The sequence below is a fragment of the Colias croceus genome, chromosome 6, assembly GCF_905220415.1.
Source record: "Colias croceus chromosome 6, ilColCroc2.1".
Lineage (NCBI taxonomy): Eukaryota > Metazoa > Arthropoda > Insecta > Lepidoptera > Pieridae > Colias > Colias croceus.
Genome location: NC_059542.1, coordinates 9,717,062 through 9,740,584, shown reverse-complemented (window position 1 = coordinate 9,740,584; position 23,523 = coordinate 9,717,062). Strand labels below are relative to the sequence as shown.

Genomic DNA, 23,523 nt, shown 5'->3' with positions numbered 1-23,523 from the left:
AATAACAAATGTAATAATATAAAGTGAAAAAACTAAAACCCAACTACGACAATAACCGGCGCTGAAAAAGTATAAAACAAGATTTCAGAATACTGAACTGAACAAAGTTGCTAATGTAGTTGCAAGTAAATGGACACAGTAGACTCAACCAAGATGCCTTCGTTGTAAATTGACAATAATGTCATACAATACTATTCTGAAGTATGCAATATTCCACTATGTAAAGATAAATTTTCATGTTTGGAAAGGCGTAGTCACACGTTACATACCTAATATACCTATCTACCGTAGCACTTCAACAACGTGTGACTACGCCACATTAGATTTTGTGAAACCCCATATAGCCTATAACCAGCGGACAATTAAGACGCTTCTAATGATATGTCATTTGTCAAATTCTGATAAGTAGTTTAGACGTTACGAGGGAACAGATGAACATACATACATACATACATACATACATACATACATACATACATAGCCTGTCAAAATCATAACCCTCCTTTTGCTTTGCCGTAGTCGGGTAAAAATATAATTCAACTTTTTAATAAACTGTTTTCAATATGTCTGTTTCTAATCATTATTAATTATGAGTATTTTTCATATTTCAGGCATAATTCAGCATTAATAATATGTGGCCCAGGCAACAATGGAGGAGATGGCTTAGTAGCTGCACGACATATGACTTTATTTGGCTATTCAGTATCAGTTTACTACCCTAAACGCACACCAAAACCACTGTATGAGAACCTTCTATGGCAATGTGAGAAGTTTGGGGTCAATATTGTAGATTCATTGCCTCCACCAAACGAACTAAAGAACCAATATAAAGTTCTTGTTGATGCCCTATTTGGATTTAGTTTCAAACCACCTGTGCGGGAAGCATTGAAGCCAGCTTTGGATGCATTAATTTATTCTGGATTGCCAGTTTGTAGGTAAGACCAGATTTTGCCATTACAGGATATTATAATATTTTAATTTATTATCTGCTGTTAATTGTTTTCTATTAGTAATTATTGTTTCAATTATTAGAATCATGTTTCAATTCTAGTTCTATGTCTACTAGAAAAGAAGACAATATTATCATTAAAAATGTGAAGTTCATACTTACTTTATTCATAAAACAATAATTTTGCTATTTTATTTCAGTGTAGACATTCCAAGTGGTTGGGATGTAGAAAAAGGCCCAGACTCAAACCATGCATTACAACCTGCTCTGCTGATTTCTCTATCAGCTCCTAAACTATGTGCAAAAAAGGAATTTATTCAAGATGCTAAACATTATCTTGGGGGACGATTTCTTCCTCCTGGTATCTTGCAGAAATACAATTTGACTCTACCACCATACCCTAGTCAGGATCAGATTGTAGAATTGTAACAAAAAAATAAAATAATACATTGCTTGTATATTATGTGAAAGTGGGATAAAAGTGCAATGTAACTACTTATTGGTGATGATTTAGTACTAAGATTGAATAAATTTTTTCATATTTTTATGTAGTTACTTATAATATGCATTTTTATTAACATTTAATTCCTTAACCCAGAATTGAAGTCTCATAATCATCTCATAATATATGCCTAGGCTCAATATATAATTTTAATTTAAGCTCGAATATTTATTTCGTCAACTTCTATAGGGGATGATGTAATATATTTCAAATACGACGTAGGCCGTAGATATTGTTAAAATCTATTTAGAACAGGAACAACAACCTTTAAAAAATATTCAGATTTATTTGACTTGCGCCCAAAGAAAAAGATACCAGTGCAAACTTAGCACCCCATCTATGGAATTTTGGGTCGAAAATGACCTTGATCGTTAGGTCCCCGTTAGGTCCTTTAAGGTCCCACAATTTTTTCGTTAGGTCCCCTTTAGTTTTTTTTTAAATAATTTTTTAAATTTTAGGTATAAAAAAATGCAACTTTAGCACCCCATCCATAGAATTTTGGGTCAAAAATGACCTTAATCGATAGGTCTCCGTTAGGTCCTATAAGGTCCCACAATTTTTTCGTTAGGTCCCCTTTAGTTTTTTTTTAAATATTTTTTTTTTAATTTTAGGTATAAAAAAGTTACACTTTAGCACCCCATCCATAGCAAAATTGGCGAATTTTATCAAAACCGTATTCTTTACCGTTAGGTCCGTAGAGGCCCATCATTGAAATTGTTAAATTATTTATGTTATTAAAATCTATATAGTATATCTATATATATAAAAGAAAGTCGTGTTAGTTACTCCACTTATAACTCAAGAACGGCTGAACCGATTTAGCTGAAAATTGGCAGGGAGGTAGTTTAGAGACAGGAGAAGGATATAGGATACTAAATATGTACCACGGGCGAAAACGGGGCGGACCACTAGTTATAAAATAATTGAAACCTGCGCATGCGCCTTAGAGCATTAAGGCATGCGCACATCATACATAAACAATGCGAAATTTAAATTGGTAAAGTTTCATTTATTAAATTTAAATCAATAAATAAATCTTGTGTCTATACTAGTCATGTCTGGTTCGAAAGATGAAACTGGCTTTTTATTTCGAAAATTTATTTGGCAACACTTGACAGTTATCTGTCATTAAAACCTGATTTGTTGATGTGTCAAAGCTTGTCAAAGTGTTTTTTTTTTTTCTGCGATTTTAGCTTAGGATTTTAGTGATTTCTAAAAAAAAAAATTAAAAAAAAAATATTTTTGAAAACTGAGTTGAAAACATGACGAAAACTTTAAACTATGATTAATAAATTTAAAATGAAACAATTTGAAAGAGATGTAGTTTTCAAGGAAAAACAAGAGTGTTTACGAGAAATATCTCAATGCATTGTTAAGTGTGACTTGATATTTTGATGCTTTTCATCTTGATTGCATTGCACATTATTATAAGTTGGTATGATTTGTTTAATATTATTATTATTATTTTGCATGGATGATACCAGTAATCCAGTTAAAAACTATTCAAGCAACAATATAAAATTGAACGATCTGTCTGTTCAAAATGTTTAAAGACACAAAAGCAGTATCTCGACGAGATTTATTCTATGACCAAACGGTTATTCATGTTGAAGAGCAGTACAAAAAAAACAAGATGGAATAACTGCAGACATGGAAGAGTTAATGATGTCAGAGATAATGATAGTGATTCTTATTCTTTATTCGCGGCTGAACGCGGCTTTTAGATTTAATATGATTATATTGATTAAACAAAATTTAATTGTATTTTATTATGTTTTTTCTTACTTTCACTAGCTGTTCTTTTTTTATCTGTATCAGATAACTGTACCAGATTACATATATAAATTATATAATATTATATAGATGAAGATGTTGTTAATCTCTCAAAAAAACAAAGCTCGTAATAATAAATTAAAGTATCAAAACTTTATTTCCAACTATAACCTAACCTAACCTAAGTTACCATATGATGATTTTTTGAATTTGCCGCCTTTTCATTCGTTAGCCGGACTCTATCACTATCACTACATAGTATAAAACAAAGTCGCTTTCTCTGTCCCTATGTCACTTTGACCTTTGTACGCTTAAATCTTTGAAACTACGCAAGGGAGCGTTCAAGTAATACGTAACGCAATTTGGGGGGAGGGGGGGTCTCGTAAAACGTTACGATGCGTTACAGGGGCGGAGGGGGTCTTTCTTACAACACGTTACGTAACATTGTTTTTTTTTATAAAAAATTAGTGAATTAAAACTCCAAAATTGGCAACCACTTTCATTTACGTTTTACGGGGAATCCCTTAATTGTATTAGTCTGGTCGTCATTTTTGATTTGTTCTCGTAAGTTGGCAAACCTTTTTGTTTATATTTCACTGGGAATCCCTAGATTGTATTAAACATCATTTATTGTTGTTCTCTTTGTCAGTACTTGTTAGTGATGATGATTATAAACATAATACGCAGGTGTTGCGGATTAAAAAGGATAAAATCTGTAATATACTTTTTTGCAACTTTAGGGTAAAAATGGTCACTTGAGTGTTACGTAACGTTTTGAGACTGGGGGGGGGGGGGGGTATAGTAAAACGTTATGGTGCGTTACAAGGGGAGGAGGGGGGGTCAAAAATATACAAAAATTGCGTTACGTAATACTTGAACGCTCCCCAACGGATTTTGATGCGGTTTTTTTAATAGATAGAGTGATTCAAGAGGAAGGTTTATATGTATAATAACATCCATTAAATAGTAGAGAAGTACTGTTATTTTTGAGGTTTCTAATGTGATGTCGTAAAAAATTACATGTTTTCCGCTTACATTGCAAACGCAGGCTGAACCCTACGAGTTTTATCAAAATAATGTACTAAGTATTATGTAAAACCTACTTTTCAACCTAGAATTAAAATAACTATTAGTGTATTAAGTAGTGTCAATCTATGGTGTATAGTATATTAATAAATAAGCACTCTCAGAACAATAGATTTATTTAATTAATGAAACGATACCATTTTAAATTTCGCACTGTTTATGTATGATGTGCGCATGCCTTAATGCTCTAAGGCGCATGCGCAGGTTTTTATTATTTTATAATTTTAATAAAATAAATAATTCAACAATTTCAATGATGAGCCTATACGGACCTAACGGTAAAGAATACGATTATGATAAAATTTGCCAATTTTGCTATGGATGGGGTGCTAAGGTGTAACTTTTTTATACCTAAAATTAAAAAAAATTATTAAAAAAAAACTAAAGGGGACCTAACGAAAAAATTGTGGGACCTTATAGGACCTAACGGAGACCTATCGATTAAGGTCATTTTCGACCCAAAATTCTATGGATGGGGTGCTAAAGTTGCATTTTTTTATACCTAAAATTTAAAAAATTATTAAAAAAAAAACTAAAGGGGACCTAACGAAAAAAGGTGCTAAGTTTGCACTGGTGCAGTGCAAACTTAGCACAGTGCAAACTTAGCACCCCATCTATGGAATTTTGGGTCGAAAATGACCTTGATCGTTAGGTCCCCGTTAGGTCCTTTAAGGTCCCACAATTTTTTCGTTAGGTCCCCTTTAGTTTTTTTTTTAAATAATTTTTTAAATTTTAGGTATAAAAAAATGCAACTTTAGCACCCCATCCATAGAATTTTGGGTCGAAAATGACCTTAATCGATAGGTCTCCGTTAGGTCCTATAAGGTCCCACAATTTTTTCGTTAGGTCCCCTTTAGTTTTTTTTTAATAATTTTTTTTAATTTTAGGTATAAAAAAGTTACACTTTAGCACCCCATCCATAGCAAAATTGGCAAATTTTATCATAATCGTATTCTTTACCGTTAGGTCCGTATAGGCTCATCATTGAAATTGTTGAATTATTTATTTTATTAAAATTATAAAATAATAAAAACCTGCGCATGCGCCTTAGAGCATTAAGGCATGCGCACATCATACATAAACAGTGCGAAATTTAAAATGGTATCGTTTCATTAATTAAATAAATCTATTGTTCTGAGAGTGCTTATTTATTAATATACTATACACCATAGATTGACACTACTTAATACACTAATAGTTATTTTAATTCTAGGTTGAAAAGTAGGTTTTACATAATACTTAGTACATTATTTTGATAAAACTCGTAGGGTTCAGCCTGCGTTTGCAATGTAAGCGGAAAACATGTAATTTTTTACGACATCACATTAGAAACCTCAAAAATAACAGTACTTCGCCACTATTTAATGGATGTTATTATACATATAAACCTTCCTCTTGAATCACTCTATCTATTAAAAAAACCGCATCAAAATCCGTTGCGTAGTTTCAAAGATTTAAGCGTACAAAGGTCAAAGTGACATAGGGACAGAGAAAGCGACTTTGTTTTATACTATGTAGTGATAGTGATAGAGTCCGGCTAACGAATGAAAAGGCGGCAAATTCAAAAAATCATCATATGGTAACTTAGGTTATAGTTGGAAATAAAGTTTTGATACTTTAATTTATTATTACGAGCTTTGTTTTTTTGAGAGATTAACAACATCTTCATCTATATAATATTATATATATGTAATCTGGTACAGTTATCTGATACAGATAAAAAAAGAACAGCTAGTGAAAGTAAGAAAAAACATAATAAAATACAATTAAATTTTGTTTAATCAATATAATCATATTAAATCTAAAAGCCGCGTTCAGCCGCGAATAAAGAATAAGAATCACTATCATTATCTCTGACATCATTAACTCTTCCATGTCTGCAGTTATTCCATCTTGTTTTTTTTGTACTGCTCTTCAACATGAATAACCGTTTGGTCCTAGAATAAATCTCGTCGAGATACTGATTTTGTGTCTTTAAACATTTTGAACGGACAGATCGTTCAATTTTGTATTGTTGCTTGAATAGTTTTTAACTGGATTACTGGTATCATCCATGCAAAATAATAATAATAATATTAAACAAATCATACCTACTTATAATAATGTGCAATGCAATCAAGATGAAAAGCATCAAAATATCAAGTCACACTTAACAATGCATTGAGATATTTCTCGTAAACACTCTTGTTTTTCCTTGAAAACTACATCTCTTTCAAATTGTTTCATTTTAAATTTATTAATCATAGTTTAAAGTTTTCGTCATGTTTTCAACTCAGTTTTCAAAAATATATTTTTTTAATTTTTTTTTTAGAAATCACTAAAATCCTAAGCTAAAATCGCAGAAAAAAAATCACTTTGACAAGCTTTGACACATCAACAACTCAGGTTTTAATGACAGATAACGGTCAAGTGTTGTCAAATAAATTTTCGAAATAAAAAGCCAGTTTCATCTTTCGAACCAGACGTGACTAGTATAGACCAACCTTAGTCATTGGTATAGACACAAGATTTATTTATTGATTTAAATTTAATAAATGAAACGATACCAATTTAAATTTCGCATTGTTTATGTATGATGTGCGAATGCCTTAATGCTCTAAGGCGCATGCGCAGGTTTCAATTATTTTATAACTAGTGGTCCGCCCCGTTTTCGCCCGTGGTACATATTTAGTATCCTATATCCTTCTCCTGGCTCTAAACTACCTCCCTGCCAATTTTCAGCTAAATCGGTTCAGCCGTTCTTGAGTTATAAGTGGAGTAACTAACACGACTTTCTTTTATTTAATATATATAGATTTTAATAACATAAATAATTTAACAATTTCAATGATGGGCCTCTACGGATCTAACGGTAAAGAATACGATTTTGATAAAATTCGCCAATTTTGCTATGGATGGGGTGCTAAAGTGTAACTTTTTTATACCTAAAATTAATAAAAAAAATATTAAAAAAAAAACTAAAGGGGACCTAACGAAAAAATTGTGGGACCTTATAGGACCTAACGGAGACCTATCGATTAAGGTCATTTTCGACCCAAAATTCTATGGATGGGGTGCTAAAGTTGCATTTTTTTATAGCTAAAATTTAAAAAATTATTTAAAAAAAACTAAAGGGGACCTAACGAAAAAATTGTGGGACCTTAAAGGACCTAACGGGGACCTAACGATCAAGGTCATTTTCGACCCAAAATTCCATAGATGGGGTGCTAAGTTTGCACTGGTGTTTTCAGAGAATGTGCAGAGAAGGCAGAGAATACATAAAATAATGCTGGCATAATGAATTGATAGTACAACTTTCCGATTGTGAAGTTGACGCTGACAGTTGTTTTCCATGTTTCGCGGTATTTTTTCCCGCTGTCGCCGGCTTGCTGTCACATTTTGAAGAGGTCAGCGACATAATTGGACATAATTGCTTGCATTTCAAAAAATCTTATCGGTATTTAGTGCTTCCAGCGTCCAATATTACTTTAAACAATGTAAGTTCATTAATATTATGTATGAATCTTATTGTTTGAACGATTTCAAGACATCCCATGCCTCAGACCACCTTCAAACTTTTGTTTGTTTGTAACCGATTTGCATGTTCAACATTGTTACCGTTAAACTTCCTATGTGATTTCAGTTTATGTGCTTTGGTGTTATTCATTTAGAGAATAATAACTTAATAAAATTTCGTGACTGTTCGCACTATTTAAATAGAATCTTTCATTGAAACAGAATAAATCAAGATGTTTGAAGCACGTTTACTCCGAAGCTCCATTTTGAAGAAAGTCCTCGAAGCCATTAAGGATCTGCTCACACAAGCTACATTTGACTGCGATGACAATGGAATTCAATTACAGGTATAGATTGTTGATATTACTTTAATTATTAAATTTGAGATATTCTCAATAGGTTTTCAAAAATTTACGATTCCAACCAACGTCTATGATTAAGAAGTCACAAAATCATACTATAACACATTTCAAATATAAAAATACCTATACTTTTTTGTGAGGTACAGTTTTTATATCAAAAATATGAATGAGGCATTCATGAATTTGAATGATAATTTGTAATGGTTTATTTACAGTGTTTAGTTCTTTGTTTTCTTTGTAACATATGTGATATGTTATTTTTTCCAGGCTATGGACAACTCCCACGTTTCACTGGTGTCTCTCTCGCTCAGGGCAGATGGCTTCGACAAGTATAGATGTGACAGAAATATATCCATGGGAATGAACTTGGGAAGGTAAGTTAATAGACTGTTAACTTGCTTATATTGTAAACTAGAGGTCCGCCCCGGCTTCGCCCGTGATACATATTTCACAATAAAAGGTAGCCTATGTCCTTTCTCGGGTATCAAAATATCTCCATACCATATTTCATGCAAATTGGTTCAGTAGTTTAGGCGTGATTGAGTAACAGACAGACAGACAGAGTTACTTTCGCATTTATAATATTAATATGGATTATATGCATTTACATGTAGATGTTTGACATTCACTACTAGCCATTTTTTTCTTTCTACTAGGGTTCTACAGACATGTCATAGAACTTTGTTGATTCTTGGTAATACATATTGTACTATCTTTCCACCCGCGGCTTCGCCTGCTTTATCTAAAATAAATTATATACTTAAACCGTATCAAAATCCGTTGCGTAGTTTTAAAGATTTAAGCATACATAGGGACATAAGGACAGATAATGTGACTTTGTTTTATACAATGTAGTGATACTATGCTATACAAATACTTGGTATTCTTCTTTATATTGTTTTCCAAGCATGATCAAACTAGAGGCCTCAACCTTGAAAAGGCACATCATACTTATCATAGTACTTTTACTGACATCCCCTTTAATCACTGAGGTATTTGATTCATATTTTTTGACAATTTTACAGTAGTAATGAATATATTGATATTCATTTTTATTTTACATTCTTCAGTCTCATAAAAATTAAACAGAAACATTACTACACTTAAAAATTAGTTATCATTTATTATTAAATTTAATTGCAGCATGTCAAAAATCCTGAAATGTGCGGGCGACAAAGACACAGTGACCATGAAGGCGCAGGACAACGCAGACACCGTCACATTTGTGTTCGAGAGCCCCAACCAGGAGAAGGTCTCCGATTATGAAATGAAACTCATGAATTTAGATTTAGAGCATTTGGGTAAGGAATATTTTGAAATTTATTAAAAGTATTAAAAAAATTTCTTGTGTAGTATTTTATTTTTAGTGACTGTTGTTTAATTTATATTTTTAAAAATTATGTATGTGAAAATATATGCCTATTTTATCATGATTTATATGAAGGCTAATGACATATTGTCCAAATCAATACCTAAAATAATAATGTCAGTGAAAACTGTGTTTCTACAATTTTCTATTCTTGATCTATGTTGCATAATTTGCTTTTTATACCACCTATAACACATTTTAACAAAGTTTTTGTTATATAAACTAAAAGAATAATAAATTAATTTTCTACATTACAGGAATCCCCGAAACTGAATACAGTTGCACAATCCGCATGCCGAGTGCAGAGTTTGCGCGCATCTGCAGAGATCTCTCACAATTTGGGGAGTCCATGGTCATATCTTGCACAAAGGAGGGTAAGTTATTACATACTTTGTTTTTTTTCTTGTACTTGCAATTAATATCACTTAGCTATAAGACCAATAAAATATACTTGTTTGCTTTTTAATGGTACCTAATCAATAGCTATACACTAATTAAACTAAGGGTTTTTACTTTTTACATTAATAACTTCTAAAATACATTTTTTATTCATCCATATATCATCCATTCCTAATTAGAGCAATGTTGTACAATATGTAAAGAGTTGCGCAGATTAAAATTTTACTTACAATAGATATTTTATTTTATTAATTATTAATTTGTTGCACATATTTCATAAACAAAATTATTAACATTTTGCAGGAGTAAAATTCTCAGCGAGCGGCGACATCGGTTCAGCGAACGTGAAGTTAGCACAAACTGCGTCCATCGACAAAGAGGAGGAAGCGGTTATTATTGAGATGGACGAGCCTGTCACACTCACGTTCGCCTGCCAGTATCTTAACTATTTCACTAAGGCTACTTCTTTGAGTCCACAGGTAAAGTATAGTTATTAGTTATAGTAAGTTGTGTTATAGAAATAATTTTGATTTGTATTGAATATCACTACATAGTATAAAACAAAGTCGCTTTCTCTGTCCCTATGTCCCTTTGTATGTTAAATCTTTAAAACTACGCAACGGATTTTGATGCGGTTTTTTAGATAGTGATTCAAGGGGAAGGTTTTAGTATATAATTTATTAGGTTTTAGACAAAGCGAGCGAAGCCGCGGGCGGTAAGCTAGTAAGAGATAAATGTAGAGTAAGATGAGACCAGAATAATTCTATTAGAAACTAAAATAAATTTTTGGTGTGATTACATTTTACGTTTTTGTAAATGTAAAATTATATTGATCAATGCAGTTAATATACCTAATATAATATCATGAAGTCACTTCGAATTTAAAGTTATAGAATTACACAATCATCTTTATATTTTCTTGCTCTGTTTTTATAAATAATAAAAAAAATATAGAATTTTATACATTTCTGATTTAGTGATTAAATAAATTGGGATTATATTATACTCAAATATCACCAAACTTGTTCATTTCCATTACAATATTATAAAAATATGTATCAAAAATATAATATTTCTGTTTCAGGTGCAATTATCAATGTCCGCGGACGTGCCCCTCGTTGTGGAGTACCGCATTCCGGACATCGGCCACATTCGCTATTACTTGGCGCCGAAAATCGAAGAAGACGATAACTAAAATATCTAGTATTCCATACCGATGTGCCTATCATGTTACTTTTGTATAACAATTAAATTGTGGTTAAGATAATAAAACTATTTTTCAAATTTCTGTGTTTTATTTTTCACATACTATTTTACAAAGTACAAACGAAAACAATACAGACTTCATGTTTACATAATATGATATGACTATTTGAATCAATTAAAATCGCAACTGCAGTAGGCTGGTAGGTACAGTATTTTTGTGATAAGATAGAAAAGGAATGTTAAGATCGAAATTTTAAATTTAATATCACCTCATACATTCATAAATGCAATGCTGTTTATTCAAATTTATTTAATTTAGCCAATCACAATTATTAGGAACTTCCTCAACTTCTTGCTGAAGTCAATTTAAAACTGTTAGGTACCACTGACTGCAATTTTTACAATGCAAGTCGCTTGTTGCATAAAAACTTCTAGCAAAATCTTATTGACACCCTTTCGATACGAATTATTTGAGCAAGAGCAGACAATGTGGAAAAATACGAACTATTCTGTTGTTATCTTACCATAATATTATAGTCGTAAAAGTTTGTGAGAAAGTATAATTTTTACCGATTCACGCGAAAACCTCATACAAAGTAATTTGCAAACCACTGAATAGATTTTGTGATTTAGCTTACATCTCACATAAATAATCTCTTTGTAGTATTAAGTGATTTATGCCCGAACACGCATGGCTACCTATTGTTGTTGTTTCCCGGCTCCAGCACGACCCGTCTCCGTGTTGCGTAATCATCTTTTACTATAAATTTTATTCACTTTTTATCATGTGCCAAATTTTGGTGCGATAAATATAAATTCATAAGAATTTCCAGCCAAAATATAACTTGCACTAAAACTTTCTTTTAAAATGTGTAAACAATATAAGGACTCAAGTGGTTGCTGAAAGTTCAATTTAAATCTGTAAGTTATAGTTATACTTGATGTGCAAAATATAACTCGGTCATTATATTATGAATAGATGTAATTTTTTTTTGTAAGCTATCATCGAGAATTTCTCTTTTTTAGGCCAAATTTAAAAAAATTATCTATACTATCTACTAATATCACACTAATATTATAAAGAGAAAAGGTTTGTAATTATGTATGCGCAGCTTAACCGTCAGCGTTCTTTTTACTTGACGTGACTTATGCGTGACTTGTATCATAATATTTGATGTTTTAAACCATCGATGCAAAACGAGGGGTGTTATGTACGTAGTTTGTACGTAGTACATATTAACTCAATGGTGTTAAAAGTTGATGTGTGCCATGTGTATGTATGTGTGTTAAGTGTTTGTCTGTTTGTGGCATCAAATCTCACGATCTAATTCAACGATTACAATTTAGTCTTTTTTACATTAAATGCGTACACAAGTGTGCAGGTTTCCTGAGACATATTTGATGAAAAGCAGTTGAGCCGTTTAAAAGTTATGAGGGGTGAAAGTGAGACAGAAAAACTAAATCCTTACAAATATACTCGTGTGGATTCGTGTTTTTTACTTTTAAAAGGTTAAATATTGTGTCGGGGGGTTTTTGAACTTTTAATATAGGTATGTACTTATACATTTAGCAAAATAAATAGTGGTTAAAAAAATAAAACAAATATTTTTATTTCAGTATTTTATTCTTCACATACTATTTTATAAAATAGTACAAACATTAATCATACAGACTCCATGTTACACATGAGTATTTAAATACATTAAATCGCAACTACAGTACTGTATCACACAAACGGAATCTTAAAATCAAATAAATTAATTTATAAATGCAAGAGGTATATAACATAAATTATTCTTCTATTCTAAAACCTATTTAAATTACAATTAAATTTAGTCAATCACAAGCAAGTTGAACGCTAAAACTTACACCTACTTAACTTATTGAGGATCCATACTGACTAGATATTAACCATTGAACAAAATATGAAATTTCTTAAGAGGAGGCTCCCTAAATTTTATGTGAATTTGCATTAATATTCTGAAACAGTCACACATACAATCAAAATGGAACTTTAGTATATGATTTATTGGGTATTTTTCTTTCCATGTACAAGACAGTTACGTAATTGTAACATTTTCGCTCGATTCATTTTTTATTCAAAAATTATGCCTTTTTTAAGGATTAATAAATTTTTAAAAAAATTTACTTGGACTTTATGTCTAAAATAAATGTTAACAGTAAGAAAATATAGGTAACTACCAATCCCAAGATATTTTTTCTCTAGATCAATTTTTAGTTTAGTTAAAAGCGAAATAAGAATCTCAATTCTTACGAGATTTAGTTTCGAGCTCGAACGCGATCAAAGAGCGCACGCGATATTCAACTTTATTACGGCTGTGTTAGCGTCTAGCACCGTAGCAGTCTAACCTATTGTTAGGGAGCCTCCTCTTAACATATTTATTAAATTTTTAAGTGTGATTACTGTTCTAAGAATATTTAGTATGAACCCATAGAAAATCTCAAATTATCTTTGGATATCAGCTACATATTTTGATACTGAGAAATATTACTTATAATTAATCCTAAAACTTGCTTGTATGTCCGACTGACTACATGTTTGACTTAAAATTAAATCTTCAATTAAAAGAATGAGATCTAGTTATGACTAGTTATAAAAAATAAATATACTCTTATAAAAATAATAAAATTAAAGGAGGAAGGGCAGGACATGTAGTGACGCAACACTTTGCTACCCCCAAATAGACGCTTTTATTTTATTTTTGACACAATTCCAAACACGTTTAAAAAGTTTTTAAAGATAAATTTTTTTCGTATGGCCATGTAGTTACTTACCTACATATAAAAAACAATCGTTTCAAATATAATAATTACTAAATTAAACTGTCTTGGCATGATTTTAATAGAATAGTAAGTACAACTGTCTAACAACAATTATTTCGGTTGGAGAACCTACTATACTATACATACAATATACATATTAAGTACGTAAATGTATTTTATCTTGACATATCATTTGTTCAAATATTATTCAATAAGAAATTCAAATCTACGTATTAATTCACATCATGCACAAAACAAAAAAAAGCTAATTTCCAATTCGAATTTAAGTCACAAAGAAGGTTAAATATTTCCAATCTACTTCTAGCACTGGCACATAAGAAAAAGAAAAAAAAAAACTGAAACGTCAAATTTCAAACAGGCACATGAAAAAAAAATTTGAAACGTCAAATTTCAAATAGACACATATAAAAAAACTGAAACGTCATATTCAAACAGGCACATGAAAAAAAAAAAATTCGAAACGTCAACATTCAAACGTGGAACGTGTCAAGCGCCGCGGGTAGCGTGTCGCGCCCTACTTCCACTTCTTGGCGGAGAAGAGCACGGCGCGCTGCTTGAGGAACAGCGAGTAGCTCTGCTTGCGGAGCGCGCTCGCGTCGGCCTTCTTGTCGTTCGCGCGCCGGTTGGCCCCCGCCATCGCCAGCGTGTACGCGGACCGGGGCCGCCCGCGCCCTCTACCTGTTATACATACAAATGTATATGTAGAATAAAATAAAAATCCATACTTCGATACGTACCTAATACATTTTTATGCACTTTTATAAAAAGTTATATTTTTAATATAACTTTTACATTTATATAAATGTATATCTATAAAGAGAGTTTTCGCACTTCTCTAGACTTCCTTAACTAGAATGCTACAAAAAATTCGGTAGGCCATTATTCGTAGCAAATTGAATTATCTACAATTTTGATTCTATTACTTTTACACTAAAATTAAAAATAAAGAAGTTTTGCATAAAAATATACTTTACATTTTTGCACAAATTTTCTTTAAATAATAATCTAATACGTTTTTCTAACGACGAATTTTCACCATGTTTTGTTTTACGTTTAATTAATTCGCATTCCACCACCTTCCAAGACCAGGCTACCAATTTACAACATTTCATTTCATTTACTTTAATTTGTTTGTAAAAGGTAATAAAAGCTTATATAATTATCTATTACCTAGTTGGTTCAATAAAGAAACGAATCTTCAATGGCGGCCAAAGCTGACTTTGACAGATGGTAGGATCAGCAAAAAAGAAAATAAAAATAACGTAAATTGATAATTATTTTATTAATTATTTCAAATTGTTTGTTGACAAACTTTTTTGTTATTGTATTTGTGTATTTATATGAATTATCATATTAACGTATACAGAATGTAATAAAATCCCCATAATACTTGTAATAAGCCCATAAAACTGAACAACTTTTCCCAAAGAACATATTTTGTCAAATTCCAATAAAACATTATTTACTTTCGCAAATGCATAATTGTCATTGTAAATTTATGATAAAAACTATTACTTATAGGGAAAATCAAATACATTTTAGTGATTTAATTTTTCCCTTTTTTTTGCATACCGTACGGCCGTGTGTGAGCGAGAGGGAATGATAAGCGCCGCCATTGAAGATTCGTTTCTTTAAAGAACTGACTAATAGTTATGTTTACCTGCCCCCCCTCCCCTGGCTCAGGCCTCCCGCTTGAGCTCAGACGGGCCGGGCTCGTCGGGCAGCCGCGCGGGGCTCACCACGTGGTTGTGCAGCGTGCGCAGGTGACGGAGCAGGTTCGATTTCACGTTGAACCCTTTGTTGCAGAGCCCACAGACGAACGGGCGCTCGCCTGTAGGATTAATATAATAAATATTTCCACAGATAACAAAAAAAAAATCGAAAATATAATGTGTCGTGGAGAAATGGGCGGTTTTATAACAGTACCCCTAGTGTGACTTTGATCGAGTACGAAACGTTACTATCGCGTCTGCGTCACAGCCGAATTAGTATGGGTAATCGAATAGCGCCCCTAGCGGACGTATGAGGAAGCTTTGATTCCCCATACAAATTTCGATGATAGACACGATATTAACGTTTCGTACTCGATCAAACTCACACTAAACCTACAGGTGACGCGACTACGTCGCGTATGCGTTATAATAAAAAGTAGGCAGTCATAAAAAACGATGATGATGATGGGAATTTAAAACTTAGATTTAAGTACTAAAATGTTATAACATTATTATAATTTTCTAATATACACGAACTTTAAATTAAAAAAGTTAAATTTGGTATTTCGAACATGAATAAATGTGAAATGATTTTCAATGATGACCCTAAATTTTTGTTAAAATATGTTTTTTATTGAACTGATTTCCACCCAAATATTTTTCTAAAATCTATTCACCGATTTTCAATGTTCACTTCAACTTTTTTTTACGTTTTATAGAAAAAAAGTCCACACAAACCTGTGTGCGTGCGCATATGTATGAGCATGGACGCATGCGACGGGAAGTTCTTGTTGCAGTGGCCACACGTCTTGTTTTGCTCGCCGTCTGTGAAACGATTGTGACGTTTTGGTGCTGCACTGTTGTTTGATATGGCCAATTCTGGACAACCGAACACCGAACCGACGCTTAGATATACACTATCATGTGGACTATTGGGGCCCGCCTTGCAATCAACGTTGCCAATCACATTACAGGATTGAAAATCACAAAAAATAAAAAAAAATAAAAAATAAAATTGACATTTCTGCGCGAGTTCACATTTAAGCATTACCATGCAGTAGAACATTTAGTAAATTCATTCAACATCGATAAAAAAACAGAATATAAAAAAATGGTAATTTGGGGGGAAAAACATCGCAAATTGGCAACACCGATGAATTGCAAAACAAAAACTCCAAGTTTACAATGTCAACATAACTGAAGTGATTATCATGACTGCGTTTGTGCTGCTAAATAAAAAAAACGCTTATAGCAAAAATAAAACACGGAACAAGATAGAGAGAATAGCGTGGAGTTTTCATTATATTTATTATTATAATAATATGAAAAAATTGTTGAGTTGATGTTGTGTCCGTCGAGAATTAGCCACATACATAACAATCAATCAGCTATGTTAGTATAATAATGGTATATAGTAGTTAGTAGCACATCATAATATCTGAAAATAATATTATGAACATACCAAAATATTTGTATATGGATTATTGTACATTATGTGTGAATAAATAATAATAAAAAAAAAAAAATATAAGATTAATTGGTAGTAACTATGATACTGCTATAAAATATAAGATTAATTGATAGTATGATACCAGTAAAAAAATTGAAAGTGCAATTATTTTTTATATAAAATAAGATCACTCTAGGTAAAATAACTAGGCTATTGTAAGATACTACATATTTACTAATTTCTAATGGTCGTTGCATAAAAAAAATCTACTAGTGAATAGGCAAGAAATTCCTCTAAATTCAAATATCAAATCAGAATAGTGTCATATTATTATTAAAAGCATGTGCTATATAATATAAAAAAAACTTCAATAACGTTAATCACCTATTATTTTTCACTAAGTTTACTAATTTAAATTTCGACCTAGAAAGTCGTAGTAATTACACCATTTACATCTCAAGATTGTCAAAAACTAAAAAATAACCCGATCAGAGCCGGGTTGAGCACCTAGTTATAGAAATAATTTTAAAAATAAATATAATATTAAAATGACACGCACCAGTCTCAGTATGTGTGCTCTGTATGTGTCGAACCCATTCCGCGGGATTCGGGAAATGCTTCTGGCAGAGATCGCAACGTAGTAGGGCTGTTGTTTCTTCTGTGTCGTCGCTCTAAAATAAATAATTATTAAATGAGTAAACAATTAAAATTGATTACACATACACACAAAGCAGATTAAGGTATTTTGATGGAAACTAATGTTAAGTCCGCCATTTATTTTATTACCTAATTTAATCAAATATCGGTAAAATGCTTTTCTCGCTCTAGAGGCACTCCATGTATGTTTATTAGCAGCTCTAAGTATGCAGCCGGCAAGTAATTAGTAATGTACGCTGTTTTTGATCTACCTAGGAGTTAGCACAACATGTATGTTATCAGCACAAAGTATGCTGCTCAACATAGAGGCGGCACTGCGAATAAAGTACGCTGCTCTTGATCTACCTAGAGCCGGCGCTGCATGTGCAAAATATGTTAGAAGTACAATGTATGCTCTTTTCTCTACCTAGAGCCGGTATGTTCTGCGTATATTATACAACTAGCTTTCCACCCGCAGCTTCGCCCGCGCAGTCAAAGAAAAAAAAACCCGCATAGTTCCCGTTCCCGTAGGATTTCCGGGATAAAACCTATGTCCTTTCTCGGCTATCAAAATATATCTGTACCAAATTTCATACAAACAGGTTCAGTAGTTAAGGCATGATTGAGTAACAGACAGACAGACAGAGTTACTTTCGCATTTATACAGGGTTACTTGTAAAACACCGGCAACCTCGCAGGACAAGATAGCTACATCATAAGCAACAACATTTGCTCTACGACTTTTGATAATTTGTTAGATTTTATTTTCATACAAAAATAAATATTCATTTAATTTTCCGTTTGAATATTATAAACTCTACGCGCATCAAAAAATTACGTAAACAAGAAGCGAATAGGAGGGGGAAGAGGGTGTCGCGTCGTCCATCCGATAATGAATAGAACATAAACTTACAAATGTTAGGAGAGTACAATAAAAGTTTAAAAAATCATTTAAAAATAATTTATTGTGTTATGCCAAAAGTCGTAGAATAAATTTTGTTACTTTAAGTAACAAAGTAACTTACTTATGATGTTAGCTATCTTGTCCTGCGAGGTTGCTGGTGTTTTACAAGTAACCCTGTAATATTAGTATGGATATACATGAGCACTATAGATAAAGTTCATTCTTGCTCCACCTAGATCCGGCACTGCGTTTATTATGTTTGATAACAGCTCTACCTAGCGCGGGCACTGAGTATTATATATGGTAAACACTAAACAGCACTACACAGCATGTCCTGACTCCACCTAGAGCAGGGCCATTTGCCATTCTCGTTCTATCTAGCACTGGGACCAAAGTCAAGTCTCTTCTCCAAGTCTCTTCTCGCTCTACCTAGAGCCAATAATTATGTAACTCACAGCAGAGCGCCGTTTGCGTTTCCTCGCGTGCTGGCCGCCGCCGTCCGCGTGCTCCTGCACGTGGCGCACCCACGCCGCCGGCACTGTGAACACTTCCGCGCACAGCTCGCACGACAGCGGGCTGTATAGCTGGAATAAATAAATAAATAAATAAATATTATAGGACATTATTACACAAATCGACCTAGTCCCACAGTAAGCTCAATTAAGGCTTGTGTTGTGGGTACTAGGCGACGATAAATATAATATTTAATAAATACATATATAGATAATAACACCCAGACCCAAGAACAAATAATTGAGTTCATCACACAATTATTTGCCCTGACCGGGGATCGAACCCGGGACCGTCGGCTCAGTAGGCAGTACTTTACCACTGCGCCAACCGCGTCGTCAATAAGTCGCGTGGAAAAGAGATATAAATTTATAAAAAACTAGTGGTCCACCCCGGCTTCGCCCGTGGTACCGCAATAAAAGGTAGCCTATGTCCTTTCTCGGGTATCAAAATATCTCCATACCAAATTTCATGCAAATTGGTTCGGTAGTTTAGGCGTGATTGAGTAACAGACAGACAGAGTTACTTTCGCATTTATAATATTAGTATGGATAGAAAAAATTAGTTCGATCACGAGGCGCGACACGAATTTATATTTATAAAGCATTTGAATGCCATAAAACTAAAAATATCAAATGGAAAAGAGATATTTTTTGTTTACAATAAAAATAAATAGTGATTGGAAACAGAATTATTTTTTTCAGGAATAATTAGACGAGATATCTTTCTATATTTCATTTTTTAATTTATTTCGAAACATAACTAGACAAAACAAAACAAGTTTTGAAGTGAAACTTGTAGGCGACCTTGAGAAAGAGTAAACTCTCAAGGTCGCGACATGGCAATACAGTCACGTCATGGAGTAGGGCGTATCTTTGAATCTTGCCAAAGAAGTTTCACTTCTGACACGTTGCAGCTTGTTTGGCGTTTGTCACAATTTGCAACGTGTCAGACGTGAAACTTTTTTGTTTTGTTTTTGGCGTTGAATGTATGTGTTTGGCGTTGACACCAAAAATCTTTTTTATTTCTTAAGATATTTTTGTGACATCGCCAAACAATATAACAATAAAAAGTAAAATTAAAAGCAATAACTAACCAGCCCCTCCTCCTCGACGTCCACCTCATCACACGGCTCGGACTTAACACTCATTTCTGCTTGAAACATCTCGGCTATCGACCGTTCTTCCTCTTCAATACTGCTTGCGTCCCAGTCTGGTTCTTCTTTAACTTGGACTTCGACAGTACTGCTATGGGTTGATTTCTCTGTAAAGTTTGTATTTTTTTTAGAAATTGTATTTTGTGTTTGTAAGATAAAATAGATGTTAGAATAATAGAGACTATATGGATATTGAATATTTTATAGCAAGTTTTATATGAGAAAGAATTGAGAAAACAATGTTTTATAAACTATATATATATATATAATAAGTGATGTCCCGTGTCCCCGTAGTGGGGTAAGGGGCAGATGCATTATGCATACATCTGTTTCACTGATCGATTTTCTTTAGGGACAAGAAGGTGATCAGCCTTCTGTGTCCTACCAGACCGAGACATTTTTTTTTTCTTCGTCTCCACCGGGAATCGAACCCAGGACCCCGCGGTTCTACGCTCACGCGTCAACCACTGTACCAAGGAGGCGGTCAAAACACATACAGTACAGTTATTGCGAAAAATTTTATTTTTATTAGAAATAACAATACAATTTATTGTATCTTTCTACAAATAATTGAAATAAATTATTAATATCAATGTTCTAAAATTGCTTAATTCCAATTATCCAGAGATTTTTAGCTTTAATTATTATTTCATTGCTTTGATGATTTCATTACTAAAATATAAAAAAATAATTATCTTGAGTTCTACAAATAGATTTATCCCATCTATTTGTTCAAGTCAAGATCTTATTATGTTTTATTATGGCCAAAAGATTTAATGTATCTGCAACTACTTACTTGAACTGGTGGAAGCCGCATCATCATCCTTCCCCTCTTCAGTGTCAGTCTTCTGTTTCTTCCCATACTTTCTTTCATTGGCGTTCCGTCTCAACACTCTAGTCGGTATACTGTCTTCACTGTTCTCCTCCGTTGCCACGGTAACTGTGGACGTTGGCATGGTGATTGTGGAAGTGGTCTCTGCGGACGGTGCAGGGGCAACCAGTATCGTTTGACCCTTGGGTACACCTGGACGTATGGCGGCTTGCGTGGTGCCGTCACTGGTCTTGATGAATACTAGCTTTGGTGGGCCAATAAACATTGGTCTGGAAAAAATTATAAAAAATAATTTTTATTAACCCATTGAGCCCCAAGCGGCCCGATCGGTCCACGACACAATAGATTTTCTATTGTTGATTCAGGATTCTGGGGCCTGAGTTATTAAATGTAGATTTGTAGTGTTTCCTCTATACAAAAAAAAAAAAGTACTAAAAACCTTGCAACATTAATTAATTTATATTAAACATTGAAAAAAAAATTTGGTTAGCATAATATTGTAATATGTCTGTATGTATAAGATAATAAACTTGTATTAGAGTAAAAAAAAAATCAAATTAATCATCTGTTCTATAAATATTAAAATTGTAATAATCAGTTACTAAATAAAAGCTATTAGTTATTAATTATTTACTAATTAATCTTACCTATTCCCCTGCCCTTGAACAGGGTTAAAAGCTTTGAGTAACTTGTCATCCTTTTTCAAAGTTATTTTTGGAACTTCTTTAGTTTTTTCAGGTGGTTTATTTGCAGTATTTGCAGTTGTAGTGGTCTTCTCCGCTGGAGTGGAATCTCCTCCAACTTCATCTGTCTGTCGCCAGAGTCCCCTGATCTTTAAAACCTCCCCAGCTTTTAGTACAATATCTAAAACCTCATTGGATACTGTTGTTTCACCTGAAATAAATGGATAGGTATAACAATTGAAAGGTAATAAATAATTTACCTTGAACATAATATATAATTCGCTAGTAAACATATTATAAGAAAGACTACAACAGTTTGGTAACTATTAAATATAATGTAAAAATATTAATGTAAGATAATTTTTAAAGACCATAAAGTAGAAGAAAAAATAATTTGTTATATCATTACCTATGAAGGTGCGGATGAACTTACCCTTATACATATACTCCACAAGAATTTTCAGTGCCTTCGTAGATATTTCCGAAGGCAGCACGACATACAGCATGCCACCCATTCTCGTTACCGACCGCTGACCTTCGAACAACGTGCTGAAGTACACGCTGCAAGAACTTAGGATGAACTTGTGCGCCGGTATTTGCGATCCGTCCATCGTGCACAAAACAACATCCGTAAATCTCTCCGAGCGAAGCAACGCCGCCACAGAACCGTTCAAATGTGAACTGTGCGAATGCCATTTTAACTGATACGTATCAGTTGACGTCATTTTGCCGCTTCAGATTCACACCATCTATAGCAAAAAACATTATCTTTCTCCACTCCAATTGCATACGAACACCATTCAATAAATTAGAAAATAATACAATAGGTAATTACAATTCTCATTGCAAACATCGAAAAGCCCGCCAATAGGCAATAACAAACAAAAAAAATCTCATTTCGTTTATCAATTCGGCAAACTTCTACTTCTGCCTACATCTGCTAACAAAAGCGTTAACTTTCAAAATATTTAAATTCATTTCATATAATGCATGAATTACAATATATGTTTTTATAAATAATTTAAATGTATGTACGTTTTAATAAATTAATAATTACTGAATAAGTTGTAACATATAATAATTATTGGTTTATCTATGTAACGTTTCTAAACGCAAAGTCGCAAACATCAACAATAAAACCCGATTATTTTTAAAGAAAAGTGCACGAATTTAAACACAAACAATATTCGTGAAATTTAAACGATAACTTGGAAATTATAACATGTCAATAAAAAGCATTACTGATCTTATATGCTTTATATGTACGGTATACGTATGTGTTTAATTCAATGAACATATGTAATATTAAATAAATTACCTCAAAACACTTCGAATCTAGAATATTACGAACATTTCGATAGCAATACCAGCGATCTAGATGAACATAATAATAGCACAATTTTCAGCTTCACACATTTTAAATGATAAAACACGCGCAACCACCGCTTGCGACCCTCAAGTTCGGTGTGCGGCGGCTGCGGCTGTGAAAATCGATGGATATGGTATTGATTTAACGCAAAGCGGGGTTGCGCGTTTATCTCATCGATCCACGGTTGACGTCGCGATTCGGGCACGCTCGGCAGGGGCTACGCGTAGCGTCGGTTGCGCGCGCGTGCGCGTATGCGGCAGAGACTAGGGGAGCGCCGCGCATAGGTTTGGAGCGGCGACGGCGCCCACCTTTCCGCCGCGCCGCT

The 23,523-nt window shown here is 33.1% G+C and overlaps 3 protein-coding genes across 4 annotated transcripts in view; 2 read left to right on the top strand and 1 right to left on the bottom strand.

The window, feature by feature from the left end:
- The window catches only part of LOC123692240 (NAD(P)H-hydrate epimerase), a 494,715-nt gene that overhangs the window by 580 nt on the left and 470,612 nt on the right, over positions 1-23,523 (top strand). Inside the window, exons 3-4 of the mRNA XM_045636960.1 lie at positions 612-935; positions 1,150-1,395. Coding sequence (XP_045492916.1) covers positions 612-935; positions 1,150-1,378 — 553 coding nt within the window. The 3' untranslated portion in view covers positions 1,379-1,395. The remainder of the gene's footprint in view (positions 1-611; positions 936-1,149; positions 1,396-23,523) is intronic.
- Positions 7,650-11,219, top strand: LOC123692241 (proliferating cell nuclear antigen). Its single transcript, XM_045636961.1, has 7 exons — positions 7,650-7,786; positions 8,028-8,152; positions 8,435-8,541; positions 9,311-9,468; positions 9,794-9,910; positions 10,239-10,414; positions 11,020-11,219. The coding sequence occupies exons 2-7, from the start codon at positions 8,039-8,041 to the stop codon at positions 11,128-11,130; spliced, it is 783 nt and encodes a 260-aa protein (XP_045492917.1). The 5' UTR covers positions 7,650-7,786; positions 8,028-8,038; the 3' UTR covers positions 11,131-11,219.
- LOC123692229 (zinc finger and BTB domain-containing protein 42-like) lies at positions 13,083-23,341 on the bottom strand. Of its 2 annotated transcripts, none has more exons than XM_045636942.1 (10): positions 23,148-23,341; positions 22,263-22,578; positions 21,794-22,040; positions 21,111-21,415; positions 20,255-20,421; positions 19,104-19,232; positions 17,668-17,779; positions 16,397-16,537; positions 15,607-15,777; positions 13,083-14,624 (listed from the first exon to the last, which is right to left on the bottom strand). In XM_045636942.1, exons 2-9 carry the CDS (start codon positions 22,552-22,554, stop codon positions 15,626-15,628), a joined length of 1,545 nt encoding a protein of 514 aa, XP_045492898.1. In that variant the 5' UTR covers positions 22,555-22,578; positions 23,148-23,341; the 3' UTR covers positions 13,083-14,624; positions 15,607-15,625. The 2 variants fall into 2 exon arrangements, with proteins under 2 accessions (XP_045492898.1, XP_045492899.1); XM_045636943.1 differs by having other exon boundaries at positions 16,397-16,483; positions 23,148-23,338.